Below are 25,949 nucleotides of genomic sequence, written 5' to 3' on the forward strand. Positions count from 1 at the left end.
CATCCCTGTTTAAATTTGAGTAAGCTGAGGTTCAAATTGGTTAACTTGTGAAAAATCAAGTATCAAGGTTCATTTATGCATCTTCTTGGACCCATTAAATATCCAGAAACCTAGACCAAGCATAGTTGCTGCAATTGAACAGAGATTTTAGTATGTTCTGCTATGTTTACTGATATTTCTACTTCTGCCATAGCACTTTATAGTTACATAACACTTTATAGTTAGCTATTACTATGTAACAGATCACCCCAAGCCTTAATGGATTAACATTACAATCATTTATTGTCTCATAGTTTCCATGGGCCAGGAGGCTGGGTACAGTTTAGCTGTGCACCATTGCCTCCAGATCTCTCACAAAGATTCGGTCATCCTAAGGATCAGTCGGTGAAAGAGCCATCTCTAAACTCACTCATATGGTTGTTGGAAAACCTCAGTTCCTCATCTGTTGTGGACTTAGGGCCTCAGTTCCTTACTGACTGTTGACCAGAGGCCTCTCTCTGTTACTTTCCGTAGAGATTTTTTCCATAGCTCAGCTGTCTATCATCAGAGTGAGCAAGTGAGAAAAAAAGAAAAGGCAAACAAAAAGGGAAACCAACATTTTCTTGTAACCCAGTCTCAGAAATGACATCCCATACTCCTTGCTATATTTTATTGGTTAGGAGCGAGTCACTAGTCTCAGCTTGTGTTCAGATACCAGGAGAAGAGGGATCGTTGGGGCCCATCTCTGACTATCACACATATAAATTTGCAAATGCATCAAGATGGGATGGACAATATGGGTGAAGACCCGCATAATTAGGATAGAACATGAGGACATGTGAACAGATCCCACAACATGGACTTAACAGGGACTTATTTAACTTCTAGCACAGAGTACCTGTTTGCTTATGCAGTGGCTTCTAAAATACAAAAGATTCACTGAATCAAGATAGTGGTATGCAGTTTATGGTCAGGAGGGCAGGAGAATAGTGGAGCTAAATAGTGGGGAAAGGAAGGCCAAGACTGGCTCAAGGTGATTGGAGAAGGGATTTGGAGCAGAGGACAGATCTGAGGAACTATACCAAGAAACAAGCTGAAGCTAGTATATAATTCAAAGATAACAATGTGCATGTCAAAGAGAAGAGAAAAGGAATTACCTCACTAGGGAAAATTCCATTTGACTTAGGTCCTGATATTCAGACATTAATCTCAGAATCTGAGAGAAGTGATCTTGCCAGTAGTGACTAAAGTCATAGCCAGATTAGTGAGAGGATACAAAATCAGGGTCAGAATTGAAAGGTCTAGATGATGCAAGAAATCCTAGCCAAGTGCTTCAGCAAGGTTCTGGCCGTTCTTGTATCTTGTAGGAAAGCATCTATGTGTAGTGGGGGTATATGCTTCTGTAAATACTTATAGAAATGAAATAGCCATTATTCATGAGGTGGGCATACAGATCCATTTGACTAGCAAGCAACTAAAAAAAAAGATTCTAAATTCAGAATTTTGGAAGATCCTATTTGGATGGGGAGAACCTAGAATGTCCTCTAATAAACTAATTAATGATCATGATATTCTTTACTAAAACTACCGAACTGGTATAAAATGATGGCTGGCTTCTTTGGTTCATCCTTTGTTATTTCTGAGTGGTGCCAAAGCTACAAAAGTGTCCACTTCAGTTTGCATTGGACCCTCCTTCTACACTGAGTATGACTTGGAGCTTTGGACTCCAGTGATCTCCTCACTAAATGATTACACTTCACAAATGTGCTGAACTGTCAAGGTAGATCTAGAGCTTTTAAAATGCCAGTCAGTCTTTCCTTTGGGCAAATTTGGGTCCCCAGTGGTTTGGATCAACTCTCCTATATACTCTTTTCTCCTCTAACTTAACATCGAGTTGGGGACCACTTGAATAAAATCCCTTAGCAGTGTCTGATAGAAACCATTTTGGGGAAAGAATGCATTATGAATAGAAAGCACATAAAACAGTACTTTTCTGCTGTGGGGGGGAATTGATATTGCCCCCCTAGAGTCTCCCCAAAATAACACCTTCTAACTTCAGTTATTCTGATAATGTAATTCTCTAACCCCTCCACTGGAGTTGGCCACAATTCCATCCCACTTTTGATATTTTATTCTTCCTAGACTTTTTTCAGATGTTCTAATTCTTACTTTTTATTTTATATTAACACTTATTAGACTGGTTCTTTCTCTAAAGCACAGGGTCCTTGTCCATTTTCTCTTCTATTTCCTTGGTCCTGAAGTTTTTGCAAGTACCACACTCATGACAGTATGTTGGTTGACTACCCCTCCACAACTGAGGGATTCATATGCATGCAGATATCCTAGTCTGGCCTTCATGAACTCATCAAGGATACAATAATGAATCTTTCTCCTTGCTCAGTGGTGATCCTCCTACTCAAGCAGTTCTGAAAGGGTTCTGAGCTCAGGTTTCTGAAAGGTCCCTAGTGATCAAACCTAGAATGCCCACTAATAACTTGTTTAATGACTCATGAAACTAATTAATAAAATTATTGAACTAATATGAAGTGATGGGCAGAAAGAGACTTAGTAAGTGAAATATAGTACTGCTTATTTGATCCCTGAAATAGTGAATGACAAGGGAGTTCTTGTCTACATTCCATTCTTTACTTCTCATCCTTCTCCCACTTGGATAGATTAGCTGTGCCAGAAACATAAGAGCCTAAGATGCAAAGAAGGAAGAGCTGGTCTCATTCTAAAAGTGACTCCTAATGTAAAACAGTTGACATACAGAAATGTCAAACAATTTTAATACATTATACTAAGTACTGTAATGGTACATACCTAATTAGGATGCTATAAAATTACAGAGAACTGACAACTTTGTGAATTAAGGAAAGTTTAACAATGTCAGTTAATTCTAAATGAGATACCAGAAGTTAAAGAGGAATTCACCTGGGCCAAAGAGAAAGAGGTATATTTAAGTTTGAAAATAAATTCATCATGGACATGTTGGTATGACACGGCATGTTTCCATGTCATCTTTGAAGATATTAAATAATCAGCTTAATTGGAACATTTAAATAAATATATGTAGGAATTAGGTGGAAAACATAGGTTAAAAATCACAGGCAGGTATCCGATGTTTGTGTTTGTATCTTATGATGATTTTAGAGTCCCTCTATATTAAAGGGAATCACTGAAGTGTTTAAAGTTAGTTGTGAATCTTTTAGGTGTTTACTCAGGGGCAGTGGGGTTGGTTAGCCATTCATTTCCACTATCTCTAGTTAACCTTGGAATTTGGCTCTTATGGTTGTCAGCAGTCCTATTTGCATCTTTAGTGCAACTCCATGTTCATTTTACTGATTCACCTTGTGCTCTTGAAACATCACCTCTGATGTCTTTCCCAAGGATTAAGTCTAGAGCTTCCTTACCTCTCTTTTAGGATCTCAGTAGACACTAGAAGGAGGCGACCTTGATTTTTATATGCCTGCTGAACTCTGATTTCATTACTCTTGGAATGCCATCATTCTGTGGCCTGGTGTGCACTCTGCACACACAAGCATAATAAGAACTTACACGTTTACTTTCAACTTTGATCATCCTTTCAGGATATAAGCTATTAAGAGCAATACAGCATTTCTGATAAATAACTATAAAGTGGTGTCTATTGTGGATGTAATTCAGAAACTAGAAAGAAATTTCTATTTATGTAATCCTATATCAAAAACTCTGTTAATGTATAATATGAGAATCACAAAGGCAATGCTGTATTCTATCCTAATTAGTGGGAAGCAGAAGCAGCATCGTATTTGAAGTAGTTTCAGACTTTTTCTATCTGAGTATTACTTTTGGGATATTTAATTTTTCAGCATTATGAGAGGTATTAGAAGAATTCATAGTTTAACATCTTGGGTTCTGTCAAGATGGATCATTGTTCTATGAACTTTGTTTTTCTGTCTTATCACTTCAAAAAACAAAACAGGACAAAACTAAAACAGGAAAGAGTGCAGCAGCTTGGAGAGCAAAGCTATATTGGTTAAAGAGTGGTAGTGATTGACCAAGCCCTAAATAAATAAGTATTGAATGTGCTTAAAAGCAGAACATGGAGGAAGATTTTCTTAAGGGTCAGACCCAGAGAAACACTGACTCGAGGTAAGAGAAATGAATGTCTTCTTGGTTAAAGTAAACAAAATTGAATTACTTGTGGGCTTTATCAGGTTGAGGAATATAATAAGATCATTAGAATATTAAGGATAAATTGAACTCTGAGTCCCCATTTATAAGTGAGGATTCTGCACCTCCTCTCCTACCATTTTTCACTCTTAAAAGGTTGATATTCTATTCTGTTCCAATCTTTTTATAAGAACTTTTTTCCTGCCTCTTCTGACAATGCCACATCCATAATGGTGTTGTTCATACCAATATGCCACCCCCTTTACTCCATGTTGGAGCAAACAGAATACCTTTCTCCAAACTTAGGGTTTCAGAGGAGTCCTCAGCATTTTTTTTTTTTTTTTTTTGGCCCCAGAACATCCACTGTGACAGTTGTCACTTTCTAGGTTTTAGCTTTCCTCTCTTCCCCTTTGGCACAGAATCAGACCTGGAGACTGTTGGAGAAAGATAACATGTCACCCTCTGCATTTTCCTCCTCCCCAGATCTTCTTCAGGGCAATCTTGCACAAACAGAACAAAGCCACACATCAACACTGATCACTCTTTTATACTGCATCAAAGGTCTTTATGAAAATAGAGATATGTGCCCTAGAGCCAGGGTCCAGCGGGTGGGTACTACCTAACTCAACTTTTATTTTTATTTTTTAATTTATATATATATTTTTAAAGATTGGTTGACTGATTTGAGAGAGAGAGAAAGAGAGAGCAATGGGGGATGAGGGGTGGGGGAAGAGGAGAGAGGAAATCCCAAGCAGACTCCCCACTGAGTGTGGAGCCTGAAGAGGGCTTGATCTCACAACCCTGACTGAAATCATGACCTGAGCTGAAATCAAGAGTGGGGTGTTCAACTGACTGAGCCTACCAAGTGTACCTACCTAACTCAACTCTACAGTGGGCAGTTATTAATTAAGGTTGAATATTAGGCATCTGGTCACAGTCACAATTTCTGAGGGACTTTCTCACATAAAACTGTTGATCAAAGTGGTTTCTTTTACATTCTGGTTCAAGAGCTAGAACTTTATTTTTTCAGAGTCTTATTCTGAAAAAAAGTATAGACTTGAGGATAATCTGTTGATCTTTTCAAATATTTGAATCATGAGAAGATTCAAAGTAAAAAAGGGACAGACATTAATATAACAGACCCTCTTTCTACAACTGAGGTGTAACAAATATTAACATTTTGCAGTATCTGATTCACATTATTATTTTCTTAAGAATTAAGATACACTTGAAACCACCTGGGGTGCCTGGGTGGCTCAGTGGGTTAAAGCCTCTATCTTCAGCTCAGGTCATGATCACAGGGTCCTGGGATCGAGCCCCGCATCGGGCTCTCTGCTCAGTTGGGGGGCTGCTTCCCCCCGCCTCTGCCTGCCTCTCTGCCTACTTGTAATCTTGGTCTGTCAAATAAATAAATAAAATCTTTAAGAAAAAAAAAAGAAAGAAAAAAAAGAAACCTCCGTAGGAACTCTACCTCATCTCATGCTCCTCTTTCCTTCTCTAAGACAACCACTATACTTAAGGTGGTATATATCCTTTTAGAACATGGGTAATAAAATGTATATATCTTTCATTATGTATTACTCTTTGTGAATTTTTAAATTATTTCACAAATGGTCTATCTTTTCAGTGTGCTTTTCCTGGTCAATACTTTGAACTTAGGACTTTCTCATTTGACTATAGTGGCTGTCTCCTGACTTATATCCCAAAATACATTTTGTTCCATCCTGACGTACTGCCCATGAATATGGAGTGAACAGCTCACTGTATCTCCCTAATGTCTCACTTAGTGGATTCCACACCCTGGGATAGTACCAGTTGGAAGGGATCCCTTAAAGCTATTATTTTTTTTTTCCTAGGTTTAATATAACTCTTCTTATTAACTTTTGGACTATTCAACCTATTAGGAAACAACTATAACCATAGAGACAGAAAGATGTTCCTGTGACTCCAATGTACTCAGCCCTGCTAACCAGTACCTCTTTAGAAGTCATTAATTGGCCATGCCCTAGAAAGTGTGTCAGCTCATTGGTTGGGACTAGAACGCTCTATTTTATTAGATTTTGTCAAAGTGTTTGCCAGAATGATGTGTTCCCATTTGACTCCCTTCTATAGTAGAAGGGTTCCCTCTTTTCCACACGCTCAGTAAGATGGATGTTATTAAACTTTAGTTTGTTTGCCCATTCCAAGAGGTATGAAATATTCTCTTGTTGTTCACATTGTAAGTTTTCCAATTATTAGTGAAGTAAAGCATCATGTATTTATCAATAATATGGGATTTAGTATTTTGTGAATTACCTGTCTAACCCCCTTGGTCTAGTTTTCTATTTTTAGCCTTATTTATTTGTAGGAGTAGTTATTTTATGTACACTTAGAACTACTATCAGTGAAACACTAGGGATAAAACTTCAGGCAGCTAACTGCTACTCATGGTACCACACAAATCTGTAAAATTGTTGATGATCATGATGGCAGCTTAGGCATCAAATAGAATGAAATAAATATTCAGAATTTTCAGTTTAGGAAGGGAAGGGAATTTATAATTCCACTTAAGAAAGATACTTATGGGGGGGTACCTGGGTGGCTCAGTGGGTTAAACCTCTGCCTTCGGCTCAGGTCATGATCTCAGGGTCTTAAGATCAAGCCCTGCATCAGGCTCTCTGCTCAGCAGGGAACCTGCTTCCCTCCTCTCTGCCTGCTGCTCTGCCTACTTGTGATCTCTATCCATTAAATAAATAGAATCTTTTTTTTTTTTTAAAGAAAGATATGGGAAAATGCCAAATACATTAACAATATTTTCATGCCTAGGGAGGTCAATTTCAATGATCTAGATTATTTAGTCATATAAAACAGTTTATTCCAGTAGAAATGGAAAGCTGGAATGGCCTTTGCTTCATGTGGTTGTTTTTAGAAGTATATTTTTGTAGAAGTAAAACTCAATGTCCACCAAATTCCTTTTATGTAAAAGTATTTCAAAGGCACAAATGAAAAATTCAAATGGTATAGAGAACCAATCCTAGTAATTCACTCACAGAAGGAAATTCACCCCATGTATGCTTAGGTTTTGATCATTTCTATTGAAAGAATGGCTAGTCTATTTTCCTGTAACTCTTCTCTTTTTTTTTTTTTAAATACACTTTTAAAGATTGGACTTTACCTAGTAGAAATACATTTTTCTAGAAAGGTTTTATCTTAAATACTTTGACCCTAGAAAGTAAAGTAATTTAGCAGAGTTTCTCACACTAGGGATTAAAACGGATGTTCAAGTATCCACAGAGGATGAAAATGAGTATAAAGATGAATCAGGCATGAAAGTTCAGAAATGGAAAATAGATGAATGATGTTTCTATTTTATTGTCCTTGTAAATAAAATGAATTGTGCTTTTGGCTTCCATTTGCCATATGAATTGATTGTTACAAGATAAAACCTGAGAAAATTGAATTATAATTTTTGAGAATCAGTGAATCAGCAGCATTTTTTCAAGTAGTCAGTGGAAGTGTTCCAGACATTCCACTGAATTTGCTTTCTGCAAAGCTCCACTATGTATGTAGGTGTCTTTGTTTAAAGAGGTGCTAACATTTTAGGGATTTATATATGTAACTTCTTTCACATTGAAATGGTCCTGGTAAAATGAAACAAAACTGCATTTGGCTTTGAGCCCACTGGTCTGTAAGTCTAGACTTTGTGCTGGAGTCCTCTGGGATTCCGTCTCCTCTCGTGTGAGGTTCTTCTACAAGCCTCCCTCCACTACCATCCCGCTACCTCCAGTCTCAAGTCCTGTCTCATCAAAAGTGGAATACATCTGATCACTTTATTCACATGAAATCCTATAGGTTAACATCTATTACTCAAGGGGCACCTGGGTGGCTCAGTGGGTTAAAGCCTCTGCTTTCAGCTCAGGTCGTGATCCCAGGGTCCTGCGATCGGGTCCCGCGTTGGGCTCTCTGCTCAGCCTGCTTCCACCTTTCTCTCTCTCTGCCTGCCTCTCTACCTACTTGTGATCTCTGTCAAATAAATAAATAAAATCTTAAAAAAAAATCTATTACTCAACAGCTATGACTTTAGCATATGATATTAGTTAAACTAAATATTTACCAAGGCTTTTTGAGGGCCAAATGCCATCCAATAAATTTGTATGCATCATTTCATTAAGATAGAACCTTTTAGGGGTGTCTGGGTGGCTCAGTGGATTGATCTGCTGCCTTCGGCTCAGGTCATGATCTCAGGGTCCTGAGATTGAGCCCAGCATTGGGCTCTCTGCTCAGCGGGGAGCCTGCTTCTGCCTCTCTCTCTCTCTCTCTCTCTCTCTGCCTGCCTCTCTGCCTACTTGTGATCTCTCTCTCTAAAAAAGAAAAAAAAAATAGAACCTTTTATTTTATAGACAAAGAACCAGGTTTAGAAGGAGTTAAGAAAACTTGGCTAAGGTTTCACAGCTAGTAACTAGCAGAAATGAACTTCAACTCAGTTTAAAATAACACAAAACACATATGTGTATACACGATAGCACACAATCCTGAGCAGGTTTCAAAAACTTGTAGTTGCATACCATCACCATTCATGGAGTAATGGTTTACTTCCTGTGCTGAAAGTAAGTAGTACAGAGATCCCTGCATTGGGTCCACCCCAAACTACACAGGTAGGCACACAGCTCCACTGAGCAGTTGGAATACAGGGAGCACGCCACCTTGCCCAAGGGCTGGAACGGGAGCGTAAGAGAAAGATGGCTTAATCCACTGTTTCTCGCTTTGTTTAATGCAGTGATGCCACGCTTTGCCGAGCAAGTAGAGGTGGCTATTGAAGCCCTGAGTGCCAACGTCCCTCAACCATTCGAAGAGAATGAGTTCATTGATGCCTCTCGCCTGGTGTATGATGGTGTTCGAGATATCAGAAAAGCTGTGCTGATGATCAGGGTATGTAAGGCTTCTACAGTTTGGAGCTGATCAGAGCTTCTGGTACAGACTCCAGAGAATTTACTTGGTTTTTGTTAATTACTTAGTTTTACTTGTTAAGCTGTTTGGCTCCTCATTTAGTCAGACAAGGGGAATGCTTTAGTCAGGCAAAAGGGACAAGTGATTCCAACAAGCCTAGGTTCACATTGAATAACCTGAGGAGGGATGCTCTTGCCTATTTCTTACATGCATTGTTGTCTAAATTTGATACCAACTTGCAGGTGCCCCTGCTATTAACCATGTGTTCCTCTGGCGAACATTATTTTCCCATCACATTAGAAAGCCATGAGTTGGAAAGAAAGGAAGAGTTCCCACTTAGCAGTATTAATAATAATGATGATGATGATAATGTTCTGATACATAGTCACACTATCTTAACAACAAATAATTACAATCTTATGAATGAGGCTGTATAATTTTGTAGCAAACCTCTTACCATCACTCAGCCCACAAGCTTCCCATCTTCAGTCTTTTGTTGGCAGCTGGGAGCCTTCCAAACGACTGTCCAAGTAATATAGAGCCATATGCTAGAAAACATATAATACAGTAGGTTTTAAAACTCAACATAAGTATCCATTGCAACTTCTTTTGTTCACCCACAAGGTACCTTCTTACCTTCTTTTATTTACATTAAGACACATAGCTTCCCTTGTTCCATTTAACTGCTATATAATATTTCATCATAAGATGAGATTTTTTTTTTCTTCTTACCTTACCAACAATTTGGCATGGTTTTCAAATAAGTTTCTTACCCACAGAACTCTTTTTTAAAATAAACTTAAATACTCAAGAGCATAATTGATGATACAAATGCATTTGGGGCTATTAAGACTGAAAAAGAGATGGGGCTTCTGCAGTGACAATCATAAGAACATGAGAACATATTGTCTGATACCAATATAATGTGAGCCACAACTGTAATTTCAAATTTTCTGATATACACATTGGGAAAAAAAAGCCGCAGGTGAAGTCAATTTTAATAATTAACTTAATCAAATGTATCTAAAATGTTATCATTTTTGACATGTGGCATTAGCTACATTAAAATTCTCAGTAATTCATTGCAGCTCATATCTACCATATTGGGTTAGATAGCACTGGAGTGCATCCCTACCTTAATCCTCTGCAGTTGTCTCTAAGGCTGCTCAATAAAACCACAAGGTACCTGTTCACTGCATTCTGAAAAACTTGCTCTCGGGGCGATCACTGAACATCTAAACCAATATAACTTCAAACACTGCAAAACAGTACTAACCAAATAATATCTGTGGTATTTTGTTCTCTTTGAACAATGTACACCTAGTCTTCTGAGTATTTTATCTGTGGGATTAATTCTCCTCTGAATCTTGATATATTTGAGGTCATTAAATTCATGAGTAATCCTCTTCAATTGTGATTTCCGGAGTGCAATATGGTACTTCCACGGTGATCTGAGCAAGTGAATTGAAGTATCACTAGGAAGAGTCTCTCTTCCCTCTTTGTTGGTATCCGTGCTTCCCCTGAAACATTACCAAACACCTTTGCTTGGGAGGGCAAAAAAATCTTCAAATGTTCTTGTCTTTAAATTCAGCTGAATTGTTTTCTCATTAAATATGTCTGTCTTTCATAATAATTTCATGATCAGAGTGTTCAGACCATTGCATAAGTTACATCAGACGATTCTCATACTTAACAATGTGGAGTTCATGTTTGGAATTTGGAGGCTATCAGATATATTTCCTATTCTTCTAACTTGCCCATTTGAGATATGTTAAACTCTTAACACCTTGCAAGACTTGGCTGAAACCTTCAGATTTTCTCCATCAAAAATATTGACCCTCTCCTTCATCTATGTATAACTATTTCTGTTTATGATAGTATTTATTACATTATTCCCTTTTATGTCTTTTACCTTCTTTATACTGTGAAATTTTGGAAAGCAAAGGCTGTGTTTTTATTTTCCCTTCACTGTAGTGCCTTGTCTGGCACAGTGGTCAATGGTGTGTGTGTGTGTGTGTGTGTGTGTGTGTTGTTAGTGGTGGAAACACATACCTGGGAAGATAAGGAAGGTAACAGAAAAGGATGAGAATTGGAGGAGAAGGTAAAGAAAGGTAGTCAGGCTTTTAAACCTGCAACAAATTAGATCATTCTTTTTCCATTATATACTAACATGTGAAATAAGGTAATAGACCACGAGAATTATGTTTTCAAAGCATTTGACACTAAATACCACTATAATCCTCAAGACATATTCCCTCTTTTGCCATTTTTCTGCTTTGTTAGCCTTCACATTTTTGTGACAACCATTCATCTGGGAGGCTAAGGAAGTTTATAGCCATCATTCATTTATTCATTCATGAGCTGTAAAAAAACATAATTTTAGATAAAATGCCATATCTTTGTTGAAGTGTCATTCCTACATCTCGACATTTCAAGTGATTTGATCAGATGGATTTCACACCACTTGAAACTTAAGAGAGAAATGTACAGTATGTACAAATTGTTATTTTTAAAATCCTTCTCCATTCAGCACCCACATGGCTTCATTTTGTACTTAATTTCTTGGTTTGCTTTTTGAGTATAATGATTAAGTCTACTTAAAAATAAAAAATCCATTGCGCCAAGTTCGAAAGAAAGATAATGAGACAAGTAGAACTATTTCTTTCCTAGCAAACCTGGCCATGCCTCATTCTCTCCAAAGTGTTCATTGTACTTTGTAAAAATAAGAAATCTTTTTCCCTGGGAAAAAAAAATGCAGAACAGACCCTGAAGGGTTAAGTTTTTTAATACCTTGACTTGCAGTGATAAATACATATATCATGTGAAGCTGGTATCCAGGCACTCCAGGGCAGTTCTAGGCAACCCTCTGTAGTAGACAAAACTTTCTTTCTTGTATCCTAACCTCACCTTTCAGAACCTCCTTTCTTCCTGAGAACGGGTCTACTTTGCCCCTCTGCTATGAGACTATTTTTTTGTTTGCTTCTGGCCGAGGCTTGTACTTGGTGACCTATCAGCTACAAAGGAATTTCCTAATCACCCAAGCAAGGTAATTAAAAAAAAGAACAGACAAATCTGGCATACCGCCATACCATTGATTCTCATTATTTGCAGTAGTTATATTCTGTAACGTTGCTGTGAACATTGAGTTAGAGAATCTTGAAACACTCTTCCTAGGGGAATATGCTTAGGTTCCTAAGAGCCTCTGGTTACATTTTCATTTACTGGTCAATATATAACTGTGTTTTATGCACGTTTTTGTTTAAATACACTTTATTCAATGTATATTTTTGACCTCCCAGCCAACCTCCCTGTAGCTCATTCCTGAAGGAAGCTCCTCTAACGCATGCCTTTTCCCTATAAGGTACATCACAACTTTCTTACACTTAGGACCACCAAGCAACACTTAGGCACTGTATTTGGAAGCCATTGTAAGCAAAGAAATCACCAAAAAAAGGCACAAAGATGCAAAATATGTGGCACTAAATGAATACAAAAAAAGTACTTATTTACAGTATAAGGGCTCAGACAAAAAGGCCCAACGTTACCTCAGCTGGAAACACACAGCTTAGGTGACTCACGTTTTTTGCCACATGGTCCTTGCTGGGAAAAACTACACAAGGATTGCTTTGGGGGATTACAAAGAAGCTTTTGGTTCATAGGCAAACTCAGGAATAAGGTATCTGCAAATAATGAAGGCTAAGTGTGCATTTAAGACACAGAGTTAGACATTTAATATTGGAAATTAAGATAACTGGGTAGGGTAGAAGGAGGTAATATCTTGGTTTTAGGATATCTGTATTCAAAAAAAAAAAAGAAAGAAGCAAACAAATACAAAAACAAGTAGTTGCTTCTCATAAGAATAACCCTGGGAAAAGTCTATTATATCTATATTCCTTTATAATGTAATTGGAACACATTAATTTGGTTGCAGATGATACTTTTGAAAGCAGGTTGTGGAAAAAGTTAAGTCCTGATAAAAGTCTAAAGTTGAACTTCATAAATCCCAAACTGTGCCTGAAATGGCCCCTGGAGCATTGCACAGTGTTTTAAAATTTCAAGGGAAATATACAGATGTTTCTAGCTCACGGTTTAAATATTAGGTCGGTATATTCCTTTTAATAACACTCTGTATTTGTGAAGCTGGGTTTTTTGGTGGTTGCCGTGATCAAAAGGAAGTTCAGTGGATGTTTGGTCGTATTCCGAGATTTGAGAAGTCACGCAATATGTACCAGGCACTAGGTTGTTAACTTTAATCAACTTTATCCATTTTTGTGATCTAACTGCTTTGCTTAATCAACACAACTGTTCAGTTCATGACTGTTTTATTTGTTTTTGTTTTGTTTTGTTTTTAGCTAAGAAACACCTTGAAAAAATTACTGAGGCTCAGTGAGAGTATTTGAAACAGTAGCATTTGGGAACCTATGACTTAAATAATTTTTGGTCATTGGCATGCTTATTTTCATCTCTGTGCTTCAGTTTCTGTATCTGCAAATGAGGACAGATACTGCATTTGCTATAAAGCACTAGCCTAGACCTGGCATTTAGTAGGTTCCCAAGAAATATTTTTCTTTTCTCATCATGCTGGGATGACATTTCTTATTACCATCAATTAATGAAATACAATCTGTTAAATAAATTAACAATATTATTAAAACTGCAGGGATTGGAGTTACTCATCAGAGCTAGAAAATGAAGAGTTGAGAAGGCTTTTATGACAAAACTGATTTTTTTATTACAGGTTGTTATTATCCAGTTAATTAACATCGTCCTCTAAGGTTCCCAGTTTTGTTTTCCGAACTCAAGTAATTAGAAATAATTTCACATGATTTTTCAGAAATATTCAGTAATTTAGGCTTGGTCATTCATTTATTAAGTATTTGTTGAATGCTTACTAGATGCCTCACAGAGATGGAGGGGCCCTGAATGGAGAGGTAAACAAAATAGAAGTCCTTATCTTCAAGAAATTTATATTCCTCTGGTGGGAGACACAGAATATAATAAGCAAGGAGGTAGAACATGACAGTTACTGTGCCATGGAGAAAACCAAGGCAGTATAAGGGGCTAGGGCATAGGGTGAATATGAGTTTAATGAAGGGTGGTCACTCTTTGGATGGCATTTGAGAACAGACTTGGAGGAGGAGGAAACAAGCCACAAAAATATTAGGACAAATGTGTTTCATGCCGGGGGAATCACAGGTGTAGTGTTAAGGATCACACTAGCCTTCGATGTGTTCTAAGCTGACTTCGTTTGGACAAGAATCATCACCGTGGATCTGCTGGAGAGAGTAGAATGTATGGAGGAAAAACTAGAAGGATATCCATCAGGAGGCTTCCAGAATAATCAGGATAGAGATGCCAGTGGCCAATCACTCCTGACTGATTTTCTTTTACATTGACTTTAGGAAAATCCGATGCTCGTGGTATAGCTTTCTGATTGGGAAATCCTTCCTCATGCATCACCCAGATTCTTGTGTTGCCTCTCCATGTCCTCCTCTTTATGTTCCCAGTGAAGTTCTCATACACATTTGAGCCATTCTTTTAAACGGTGATGAATATATTTCTCATGTGTCCTGGTGAAACAACTCTAAATCCTTCAGTTGTTTCTTATTTTGCTTCTCTCCAGAAACTGTTATAGAGAAGATAGAGGATTTCATTTGGAGCCAAAGGCAGGTAGATTGATCCTGTTCTGTAATTGACGTGTGGTGCAACCCTGGACAAGCACATGATTTTCTTGGGCTTCTGTAATAGGCACCAATTAATCTCCTAGAGGAGATTTTAGAGGCCAAATACTTTAATCATGCCATTTTACAAACAAAACCCACTTTTGCAATCTAACAGATAATAGACCCAGGGAACCAAAAGTAGACCCAAAGTGGTTTTTGTTGGTTATAAAAAGGCTTTCCCTGGGAGCACAGAAAGGCAGAATTGAGGCTTGACCCTCAGGTTCCAGCTTCCAGTCCAGTGAATTATACATGTTGGTGATTCATTTTTATCCTATAAACACTACCTAATGATACAGGTCTTATTATTTCTGGGCCCATTTGCAGACCTTCACTATATTTCCATGTCTCTTTTAACGTACAGAGATCCTTGACCAACCAAAACATAACCCTACTCCTTGTTAAAATGAATAATTCAAAAAATAACAGCATGAGAAGTAAACACATTTACATACAATTAGCAAACTGCACATGCACTGAACTGTTTATATGGGTGACTTGGATGGGTTTGCTGAATGATGAAGGCACAAGAAAATATTTTAAGCTCATCCATTTGCCTGGTATTATTTGCGATGGTTAAGAGCATAGGCTGTGGAATCCCCTCAGCTTGCTAGATGTAACACCCTGGAAAACAGACTTAACAACTCTGAGCTTGTTTATACATCTGTAAAATGGACATTAATTTTGGGGCAGGGGGAGGGGCAGAGGGAGAGAGAGAGAGAGAGAGAGAGAACATTAAGCAGGCTCCATGCCCAGCATGAAGCTTGATGCGGGTCTCGATCCCACAACCCTGAGATCATAACCTGAGCCAAAATCAAGAGTTGGCCACTTAACTGACTGGGCCACCCAGGCACCCTAGGCATTATATTTATTTCATTAGGTTTTACAAGGATTAAATCCTTTAGCTGAATGCCTGGCCCGTAGTGGTTGGTAAAAATAATTTCTATTATTATGATTATTGCAGTTATTAGGTATATGTTATCACTTATTACTTGAATTCATTTTTATCATTTACAAAGCATTTTTGTATATACTTTATCCTAGAATCCTGTGAGGCAGGCGGGGAACATAGGAATTATTGTCTCCATTTTACGAGTGAGGAGAGAAGTAAAAAAACTTGAAGTGATATAAACGGTTTATGAGTGGAAGAGTTAGGCCAAAAACACTCAGATTCCCTGGGTCCACATCCAGGTTTTTATTTAATTTATTTGTTTATTTTTTTCATTTTTAAACTTTGTTTTGGTTTCTGAGCCCTAGTCACTTGAGTGAAAGCTCATCATCATTAACCTTAGGCTGCCGGGTTTTGTCTGTCATTGACTCATCTGCTAAACACACAGATCATTGAAATGTTTGGACACAGTACTATAGGCACTGTCATGTTTTCCTTTTTTCTATTGAGTAAGGTTTTTCTTTTTACTTTTCTCTCTCCTTTTCAAAAACGAATGATGAAAAGTGCTTGCAATCTTGTCATCTCATCTGTCAGCAAAATTTACCAACTTGCTGTAATTGTTCTGCAGTACAGTCCAGAAGAGTGAAAAATGATCAGAGATTATTGTCTCTGTCCACAATGGAAATAAAACCAGTTATTTGAACCAGGTTCTGCCCACCCCACCCCTGCTTTAGTTAATAAAGTATGGGAACAAAACCTCTTTCTTCCTTGTTTCTTTTAATAATTCTGTGAAAGAAAATTGAACATCTGTAGATGACTGAGTGAATATTAATAAGGTTGATGGGGAGAGAGAAGGAAAACAAGAAGGATATGCCAAAGCTTGGAAATTACTACGCATAAGGTGACATTGGCATGAAGACCCCATTTTATGCCTGTCTGACCAGTCTCAAGGCTTCATCAATAACCACACCTGATTAATTATACTGAAGTAGCCAAAGAAACCAGCCGAATCAAAGTGTGCCCTTTTGGATGGGGAATGGGTTACTGTATCATCAGTGCTGCTGTGGTCTTCTTCTTCCTTTTGAAATACAGAGCCCTGGGAGCTGGTGCTCCTTCTTGTGCTAAGGAACAGTTGTGGGTGACTGTCAGCTTTCAGTCTAATGACTGTTGATCTGAGAAGGCTGCACTAATGCACTGTCTCCCTTTCATGCACCATCCTCACCAACTCCACATTTATCTTCTTGGAATTAACAGAGGACAGTAGCCTACAAGACATGCTGCATGATTTAGAAGGCCTTGAACAAGTTGTAACCTCTCATGCCTCAGTTTCCTTATCTGTAAAATGGGGAAAATTGTGTCTGCATCATAGGACTGTGAAGAAAACTGGATGAATTAGTCTATGTAAAGTCCTCAGAGAAAACCGTGATTAGCACATGAAAAGCACTTAATGTATGTTATCTATTATGGTCATTAAAGATAGGGAGTATTTTTATTGGTGGGTTTATGGACTAACTCATACATTTTCTCTACATGGAATAGACTGAATCTCCATAATACTCACTTTTTAAAAATTAACATATAATGTATTATTTACCCCAGGGGTACAGGTCTGTGAATCCTCAGGCTTACACATTTCACAGCACTCACCATAGCACATACCCTCCCCAATGTCCATAACCCAGCCACCCTATCCCTACCCTTCTATCCCCCAGCAACCCTCAGTTTGTTTTGTGAGAGTAAGAGTCTCTTATGGTTTGTTTCCCTCCTGATCCCGTCTGGTAACTACTCACTTTAAAGCCATTCCATACATGCAGTTCTTACCTGATTTATAATGTGAAAAAGATAGCACATTCGGGTATTTGGGGCCTAATTCTAATCTGTTATTAATTAGTTTAGAGACACTTGGCATACTTTTTGCAGAATCTTGGTTTTCTTATCTCAAAAGAGAATGATCCTTATTTTACTGTGCTGGTTTTAGCTAAGTTGATACTGTGTATGAAAGAGCTATTTAATCCTTGGTGGTTGCGTAGTGATTGATAGATTCACTTTGTAAAAGTGTTTGAATGAATTGATATCAAAATCCTAACTGTGGAAAGAACCAAGATGCCCTTCAATGGACGAATGGATAAGGAAGATGTGGTCCATATACACTATAGAGTATTATGCCTCCATCAGAAAGGATGAATACCCAACTTTTGCGGCAACATGGACAGGACTGGAAGAGATTATGCTGAGTGAAATAAGTCAAGCAGAGAGAGTCAATTATCAGATGGTTTCACTTATTTGTGGAGCATAACAACATGAAGGACATGGGGAGATGGAGAGGAGAAGGGAGCTGAGGGAAATTGGAAGGGGAGGTGAACAATGAGAGACTATGGACTCTGTAAAACAACCTGAGGGTTTTGAAGGGGCAGGGGGTGGGAGGTTGGGGGAACCAGGTGGTGGATATTAAGGAGGGCATGTATTGCATGGAGCACTGGGTGTGGTGCAAAAACAATGAATTCTGTTTCCCTGAAAAGAAATAAAAAATAAAATATATGCAGTGAAAAAGCAAAAAACAAAAACAAACGAACAAAAAAAAATCCTAAGTAATGATGATGGAAAACATTTTTTATATGCCTGTTAAATGCAGACATTTTACACAAAGTACGTTACTTAATCTTCACAAAAAATCATAAAGGAGCTTTTATCAACAGCAGTTCACAGGGCAGGAAACTGGAGCTAAGAGGATTTTGCCAGTGGTCGCACAGGGATTCATGTTCAGGCAGTCTTGACTCTGGATAGTCAAGTTGCAACCTGTATGCTTTACAATTTAGTGACCACATCAGATATTTCATCTGGACTCACTGTTGGCTTGGCGATGATCAATTCTTTTTGCTTGTTAAGACTAGAATAAAGACTGGGAGTAGAACAAGAAGGGCATTACAGACCAATAACAGGTACAGCTTTTGTTGTTGACGGTGATTTTCTATCTTACAGTAGATTTCTATGGATGGAAAAACACACAAATATATTTTTCTTAAAATTAGAAAGCATGTCATGTCACGAGCTAAGCAGATTTTTTGTGCCTACAGGAGGAAGTAATCGAGCATATATATATATATATATATATATTTTTTTTTAAAGGTAAATTGGGGCAGCTTGGTTTTTCTGACTCCATCAGAGCCAGTATCCTCCTCCATACCCCCCTACATATAACTGCCCACAAGCTCTCTTTCCTGGGAGCGACTTAGGATTTTGTAGGCACAAAGCGTATGGATGGGGATGAGGGTTATCAATTTAAAATATACTGATCCTTCTCTTTTCCTTTGTACCTGTAGACCCCAGAAGAACTAGAGGACGATTCAGACTTTGAGCAGGAAGATTACGATGTACGCAGCCGGACAAGTGTTCAGACTGAGGACGACCAGCTCATTGCAGGGCAGAGTGCGCGGGTGAGTGGACATCCAGGACTCGGGTTTCATGCACTGGGCCTATGTACACCAAGTTGGTTTGAGGGGATTTCTGATCCAGGGTCTTGAAATCTCAGAGATTTATAGCTCAGAAATCTGTGCTTTCATCTGTGGTTGTTCTTAACAATTCATATTTTACACAATGGAAATAACCACCACTGCTTCTGATTTCTGTTCACGCTATTCTCTTACCATCACTTGAAACTGAGAAGGCACCTCACTGCAAATGGTTTAAGTGTCTAGTGGATTTTGTTGGGTGTATGTAGATGGTTCAACAGTGAGGGGACGCAGGAATGCTCAGATCTTGCATTAGCACAGACACCACAGTGCCACTTGAAGTCACCATGCTTGTTAACTCAAGAGGCAGTGACAAATGGAAAATTAGAGTACTAGTTTGTTAGTGGCTGGGCCGTTACTCTTCCATACTCTGACGTAGGGTCTCTGATGAATGAGACCACATATTTGAAATTGGTTCAAGGACATCTAAATAGAGACAGAACTCCCCATCCCCCTCGCAATACCTACTTACGGCAAGAGCAGTAGCCCTAGAGCAGTTTGCCATATGATAGGAAAAGAAATTATAGAGACATACTAGGCGTATGCCAGTTTTAGGCACGGAACAGGAAACAACAGAAAGATCACTGCTCTGGCTGACATTTGAGTACCCTGGAACACTCTGTGACACTCTCTGCCAACACAAGTGTTTCAAAGAGGATTCTGACTGATTCTATTAATTGGATCTCATTGAGGATAGATGCAAGTCATCAAGGTAGGTCTCAGGAGATTAAGTCCCTGGGGATCACAAAAGGAGGTGAGATTCTCCTCCCTTCCAAGGTTCAGTTTTTATGCAGTAAGAACAGCCCCATTATAGACTGTGTTCTTATTATATTCTAAGTAGAATTATGTTCTAATTCCCTGTTAAGTTTTACTTAAGAAAAAAAAAAAGATAGAGGAAGTTTGAGAAAGAGGTGGTGATTAGAATAGAGATTAGGAAACCCCAGAAAGATCGCCCGAGTTCAGGAATTGTGAAAGAAGAGTAGGAGTAGCCAGTCAGAGGTTAAAGAGGACTCAAAGAAGACTAAGCCTTATGTTGAGTCAAGAAAACCTTCATACTTAAAGCCCAGTTTCTCTTTTTGTGCTTTCTGTGCTGATAGTCTCATGCAACAGTGAAACGATTCACAAGATATAGATGGACAATGGTAAGGAAATGGGAGGGTAAAACCAGAATATTAAAGCTGAACCAGCTTTGATTTCAGACAGACCTTGTTTTCAATTGTAAAGAGTAGAGTGAGGACCATACTCCATTACATGTGGCTTAATTTTTCTGAGCTTCAGTTCTATTATCTGTAAAATGTGAATAACGTACTTGATCAGATTCTTTGGAAGTTTAATGACTTAATATTTATAAAATTATGAACACAATACCTGACATCCATTAAATGCTCAATAAGGGGTGACTGAAAATCATCATCCCTTGGAAGAGAAATTATTTTGGATCACAGACTGGTGACAGTAAAAAAAGTACACAAAGGAATATGAAGTCCCCTACTTGGAAAATCTTTTGTAAATTCTAACCCCCGCCTCCTTGTCCCCTGCCCCCACCTGTGTTGAAAACTAAGTTAATGAAGCTGAGAGGCTTTTGAACCTGTGTTGGCATAACACTAAAATCAATTCATCCGTTAAGTCAGTTCATCTTCAAAATTAAGTAAAGCTAGCATTTTTAGGTCAATGACAAAGGGCAAATTTGAGTATTTCATCCAAACATTAATCAATTCAAAGTCAATTTGATTGACTGACTGCAACTCAGTATTGATCCAGTCCAGTATCCATTGACTCGTTTTCTCAAAGACCAAAGCGTACCATACAACCCTTATCGTGCTTTATAGTCACCATCTTGTCAAATGGCATGATTAGTCCCGTTCTTGCCAGGAGGGATGCAGTCCCATTGTACATCCATTTCATGCATCTTATGATAGATACCAAGTCAATTAAATGGAAACGAAAATCAGATAGCACCTGTCTATATCATCTGTTATTTTTCCCCCAATAGGTGAAAAGACAATAGTTTTTTTTTGAAAGACGTTCCATCGTGAATTATAAACCTGGCCCAGGATAGTAAGAACAAAGTACCCCTATGACCCAGCATTTGCTGATTTGTCTTTGAGATCCGTCACATGGTCTGTGTGATTAACTCGCAGCAGACAGCATTAGTTATTGACTCAGCCTATTTTAGCCCGTAATTACATGATGACAAATCAGAGACCTAGAATTATGGCTGTAAGTTGGAAATAAGCGGGTGCATTGAATTGCTAAGATGACAGATGGTCGAACTTTTGACCAGAGAAGTATGTTAACTTGGTCAAAATTATGAAGGAGGCAGAAGTTGTCTTTGACAGAGGTGGTTGCTCTTTGCAGCAGCAAGTCCTTCCCTTATGTTAATGGACTTTGTGTTCTCATTCAGGTGATTCTTCCTCTCTGAAAAGGGTAAATTAATCTAAAAGCAGGTTATGGTAGGAGAAAAGCTTTTAGTGTCCACTCCAACATTTCTCCCAAACTCTGAAATTAGAGTGCTTATTTCCTTTATGTGTCCCTATCTGCTGCTTCTTGACAGCATTTTCTGAGAGAGGGATAGGCTGAGAATGATCAGACCCTGATCTGATAAAATGTAGAAGTAATAAGACCTTGTGATCCTAGACATGACATTTCATACTCTTTCTTCACAGGTCAATGTGGTTAAAAGTGGTTAGTGACAACTCTTGGACACTTAACCTTGGTGATAGAATGTATTATTTGGAGTCACATAGACCTTATTTTAAATACGGGCTTGGCCAAGCTGTGTGACTTTGGGCAACTTTCTTAACCTCTTCATCCTTTATCCATGCATATGTGTGTGTCTGTGCTATGTGTGTATGCACAGCCTTCTACCTCATGATGTCATTAGGAGAACTGCATGGTGAAAAGTATCACAAGATGTGTCACATACTGTCAAGTTGACAAAGAAGATGATAATGATGCTTATAGCATAAGGCAGTTCTTAATTGCAAGGCTGGTCAAATAATTTAGGCTAAAAGAGCATGGACAATTAAGGAAATCATCAAGGTTTTTACTTAGTAAATGGGAGAGTTACCTCAGTTTTCCTATTTACTCCATGGTCTGAGACTGTTAAAAGTCGAAGGACCCACCCTTTAACTGCTTATATTTATTATTCTGCTTTAAAACCAAGTAGGTAGGGGCACCTGGGTGGAGCAGCTCAGGTCATGATCCCAGGGTCCTGAGATCGAGCCCGGCATTGGGCTCCCTGCTCGGTGCGGAGCCTGCTTCTCCCTCTCCTTCTACCTGCCACTCTGTCTACTTGCACTTTCTATCTCTCTGTCAAATAAATAAATAAAATATTTTTAAAAAGTAAAACCAAGTAGGTAGAAATGGACACAGTGAGTTTTAGCCCTTTTAATCATTGTTTATTAACATTAATGTACTTGAAGCCTAAATGTTAGACTCTTGCTCTTGTTTAGGGAAATAACACCTGTCAGTTTGGAAGCCCATAAACTTCAAATGTCATTTTTCTCTTTGAGATTAGAAAAGTAATCATATCAAAAACTCCAGAGATTTAGATTGAAGAAAAGATTCTGGGCTGAGTGATTATTGGCTCGTTTCAGTGATTTATACTTTCTCTTAATAAGTAGAGTTTATAACCTCAATCACAAAAAAAATGGTTGGCTGTTCAGAGGAAAGGCTGAAACCCTGGGGTGGACTATTCTGTGGATTCAAGCCTCTGATTCCATGATTTGTGGCCCCAGATCAGCCAGAACAACAGTCTGTAGAGCTGTGCTTGACTACGTGCATAGAAGCAGCAGAAACTCTTAGACTGCCCTAGGTGATCACATCAGTGATAGAAACAGAAAAGCTGATTTGTTCCCTTTCCTCTTGGCCATGAAAATCACTTTTCTCATGTTCAGTTAGTTTGAGGGAAGGAACAATTGCGTGTTACATATTTTGTATTCCACTTGATTTAAATGTAGTCAGCCTCTCTTTTTTTTTTCTTAGCTAGAACAGCTTTAATGTGTTAACATTTCAAACTGCTGAGTTACATTGATAAGACCTAATTAAAACTCATGTGTTGAATTTTAATTTGATTAATTTGCAAATTTCTTAGTTTGTGATCTACTGTTTATAGATAACCTTTTTTCTTTTTTTTTAATTCCAGTTTTAGAAAAGGTCAATTGTGAATTTTTAAAAGCCAGGAGCATTTTAAGAATATTTAGGAAAAGACTTTGGCTCATCGATAGCTACATAAGCAGAAGCAAATGTAATGACACTTGCACCCAAGTCACAGGCCATTAAGTGCATTATGCGGGTCGAGCACCCCTAGAGTCAAAATAACATCTTCTTTTGCAAATCTACTTTGAAGGGGCCATTTTTTTTTTCCCTTCAGAATTGTGCCCTTAGAAAATATTTGTCAGTTCTGGTAAATTCTCTTGAACTATGTTGACGCAGTGAGTGGAAAAATGGTTACACAGTCAATCAAAAGATATTTGTTGAGCTTCTATTCTTTGCAGGATGCTGCAGCCTCTACCCTAAGGAAACTCAGACAGAAGTCAGAAGTAGGGCATTAATAGGAATTCAAGAATAGAGCAAGGCAATTAATACTAGAAGCCCAAGTTAAACAATTGAAACTCATGTGATATAGTTGAAAGATAAGTGTATGCCCTTCAATACACAAATTAATTCTTTTGAGGCAATGGAAGTTTCATTGCTTTCCATCCAGGGATTGAGAGTATGGAGGTCTGCAGGGGAGTTTTACAGATTCTTCCACAGAGAAGTACCTAGGGAATGGCTTAAATGATGGTGGTTAAAACTTGTGAGGCCTAAGTAAAACATGATTAGCAGCTCTGTATGAGGAGGACAGATTAAGGTAGGATGGTGTAAGATCATCAGACAAGGGTGCTTCAGGAGAAAAAGTTTTGTATTTAATATCTGCAAACCCAGACTTATCTCAGATGCATTGGAATAGCTGTCTTGTTACTAGTACAATATCGTATATGTGAGTTTATAACCAACCCCTTGGTTGTATATTAACCACCTCTTTTGGATACAGTTTTCAAAGTACTTAAAAAATTTTCTTTTCGAAATACAGTTTTTAAAATACTTTAACTGTAGTATTTGTATCAGTCCAGCTTTCTAAATTTGGATTGTAATTTCTGTATTTACACATGCACACTCATGCACATACACATACATACATAGAGACTCGATGCTAGTTATATAACATCACACACATGCATGCATGGTAGTTAGTAAATGCAGCTCTGCATTAGTAAGTTGTATCTGTGCAGGTAATAGTCCAGAGACACCTTCATGCAAATCAAAGAGACCCCTTACATGGGCAGATAAAGCCTCATCTCCAGGTTGCTCAGCCTGGTGAACAATGCTAGTAATTTCAGCAACCGTTGCCCCACTGGGATGGGATCATGATGCATGGTTGTGCATGGTGCTCTAGTTGTGCTTAATAGTTAAGTATGGTGTTAGATGACCTGGGTTTGAACCCTCTTCCTATAGCTTTTAGTATATAATGTTGAGAATTTAATTTCTCTGGGCCTTAGTATCACCATTAATAAAATAGGGGTTAGAATAGTATTAATCTTGTAGAGTGATTAAGTAAATTAAGTTTTTTATATACATAAGCTTCTTAGCACACTGTTTGATATACATTTCTGTACTCAAGAAATCATGTCAATCTTCTATTTATGCAAGTCACATAGATTCTGGCCCCATCCCTGTCTTTCAAGGCAACAATGTAATAAGCTAGAGGGGTAGCCGGAAAGGAAAATTAATACAGACATGATGATAATATATTAGCAGTAATCCCATATATGCTTTCATTTTTTTGACAAAACACATTTATTATTTTATTTACTTTCTGCCATAATACTTTGAGGTAATTGTTTACTATTCTTAGATCTGAAGAAGTTAAGAATATGATCCAGTAGCCAGTAGGTCTTAACCTAAGTCAGTGACAGATCCCATTGAGCTCAGTTTTGTGGAGCTTATGTCCATTGATATTTTTATTAGAAATCAACTACCTTGGGTTGGGGGGCATGGGCATTAAGGAGGGCACTTGACGTAATGAGCACTGGGTGTTATATGAAACTGATGAATCACTAAATTCTACCCCAAAACTAGTAATACACTATATGTTAACTAACTTGAATTTAAATAAAACAAAAAAATAATGAAGAAATCAACTACCTTTCCTTCCATCAATTCACTTACACTGGGAAGAGTTTTATAATTAAGGAAGCAGAATTTTCTTGTATGTGTTGTTTTACTTGTTCTTTGCAAAAGCTCTAAGTTCCCCAAATCATGCTTTCATTGGGGAATACCCATATCCCAGCATCAGAGAGCCACTACTGCTGTCACACTTATCGACACACTCCTTTCTCTGAATCAGTTTGCACATGGTTCTAAGAAGATGCTATGAGGTATTGTCAACGTTGCATTCAGGGCTTGCTACATACATGGTGTTTAATAAGTACTGTTGATTCTCTTCATTTGTGGTATTAAATTCTGTAGTCACCGTGAACACTTAATTAGCAACTATGGAGTCATTGCTTCTAGAGGAAAGAGAGACTTAGGTTCCTGAGAGCTGCTAGTCTCATCATTTTGTTTCAACCAATCAATAAGGAATCTTGTTTAAGGAGTGTTGCTTTTGAGGTACTTTATAGTTTTGATTCATTGTTATTGAACTCAGGGCCAAGCGCAGTATAGCGCCTGCCTGCATGAAGCTTATCTAACACACGTATGTTTCTCCATAAGGCGCAACACTGCCTC

At 38.1% G+C, this 25,949-nt stretch overlaps 1 protein-coding gene across 6 annotated transcripts in view; it reads left to right on the forward strand.

Annotated features, from left to right (window-relative positions):
- Positions 1-25,949, forward strand: part of CTNNA2 (catenin alpha 2) — a 1,151,183-nt gene that overhangs the window by 1,022,684 nt on the left and 102,550 nt on the right. For all 6 annotated transcript variants that reach the window (XM_044261515.1, XM_044261516.1, XM_044261517.1 and 3 more), the window contains 2 exons: positions 8,891-9,042; positions 18,990-19,103. In XM_044261515.1, coding sequence (XP_044117450.1) covers positions 8,891-9,042; positions 18,990-19,103 — 266 coding nt within the window. The remainder of the gene's footprint in view (positions 1-8,890; positions 9,043-18,989; positions 19,104-25,949) is intronic.

The sequence above is a fragment of the Neovison vison genome, chromosome 8 (genome assembly GCF_020171115.1).
Source record: "Neovison vison isolate M4711 chromosome 8, ASM_NN_V1, whole genome shotgun sequence".
NCBI lineage: Eukaryota > Metazoa > Chordata > Mammalia > Carnivora > Mustelidae > Neogale > Neogale vison.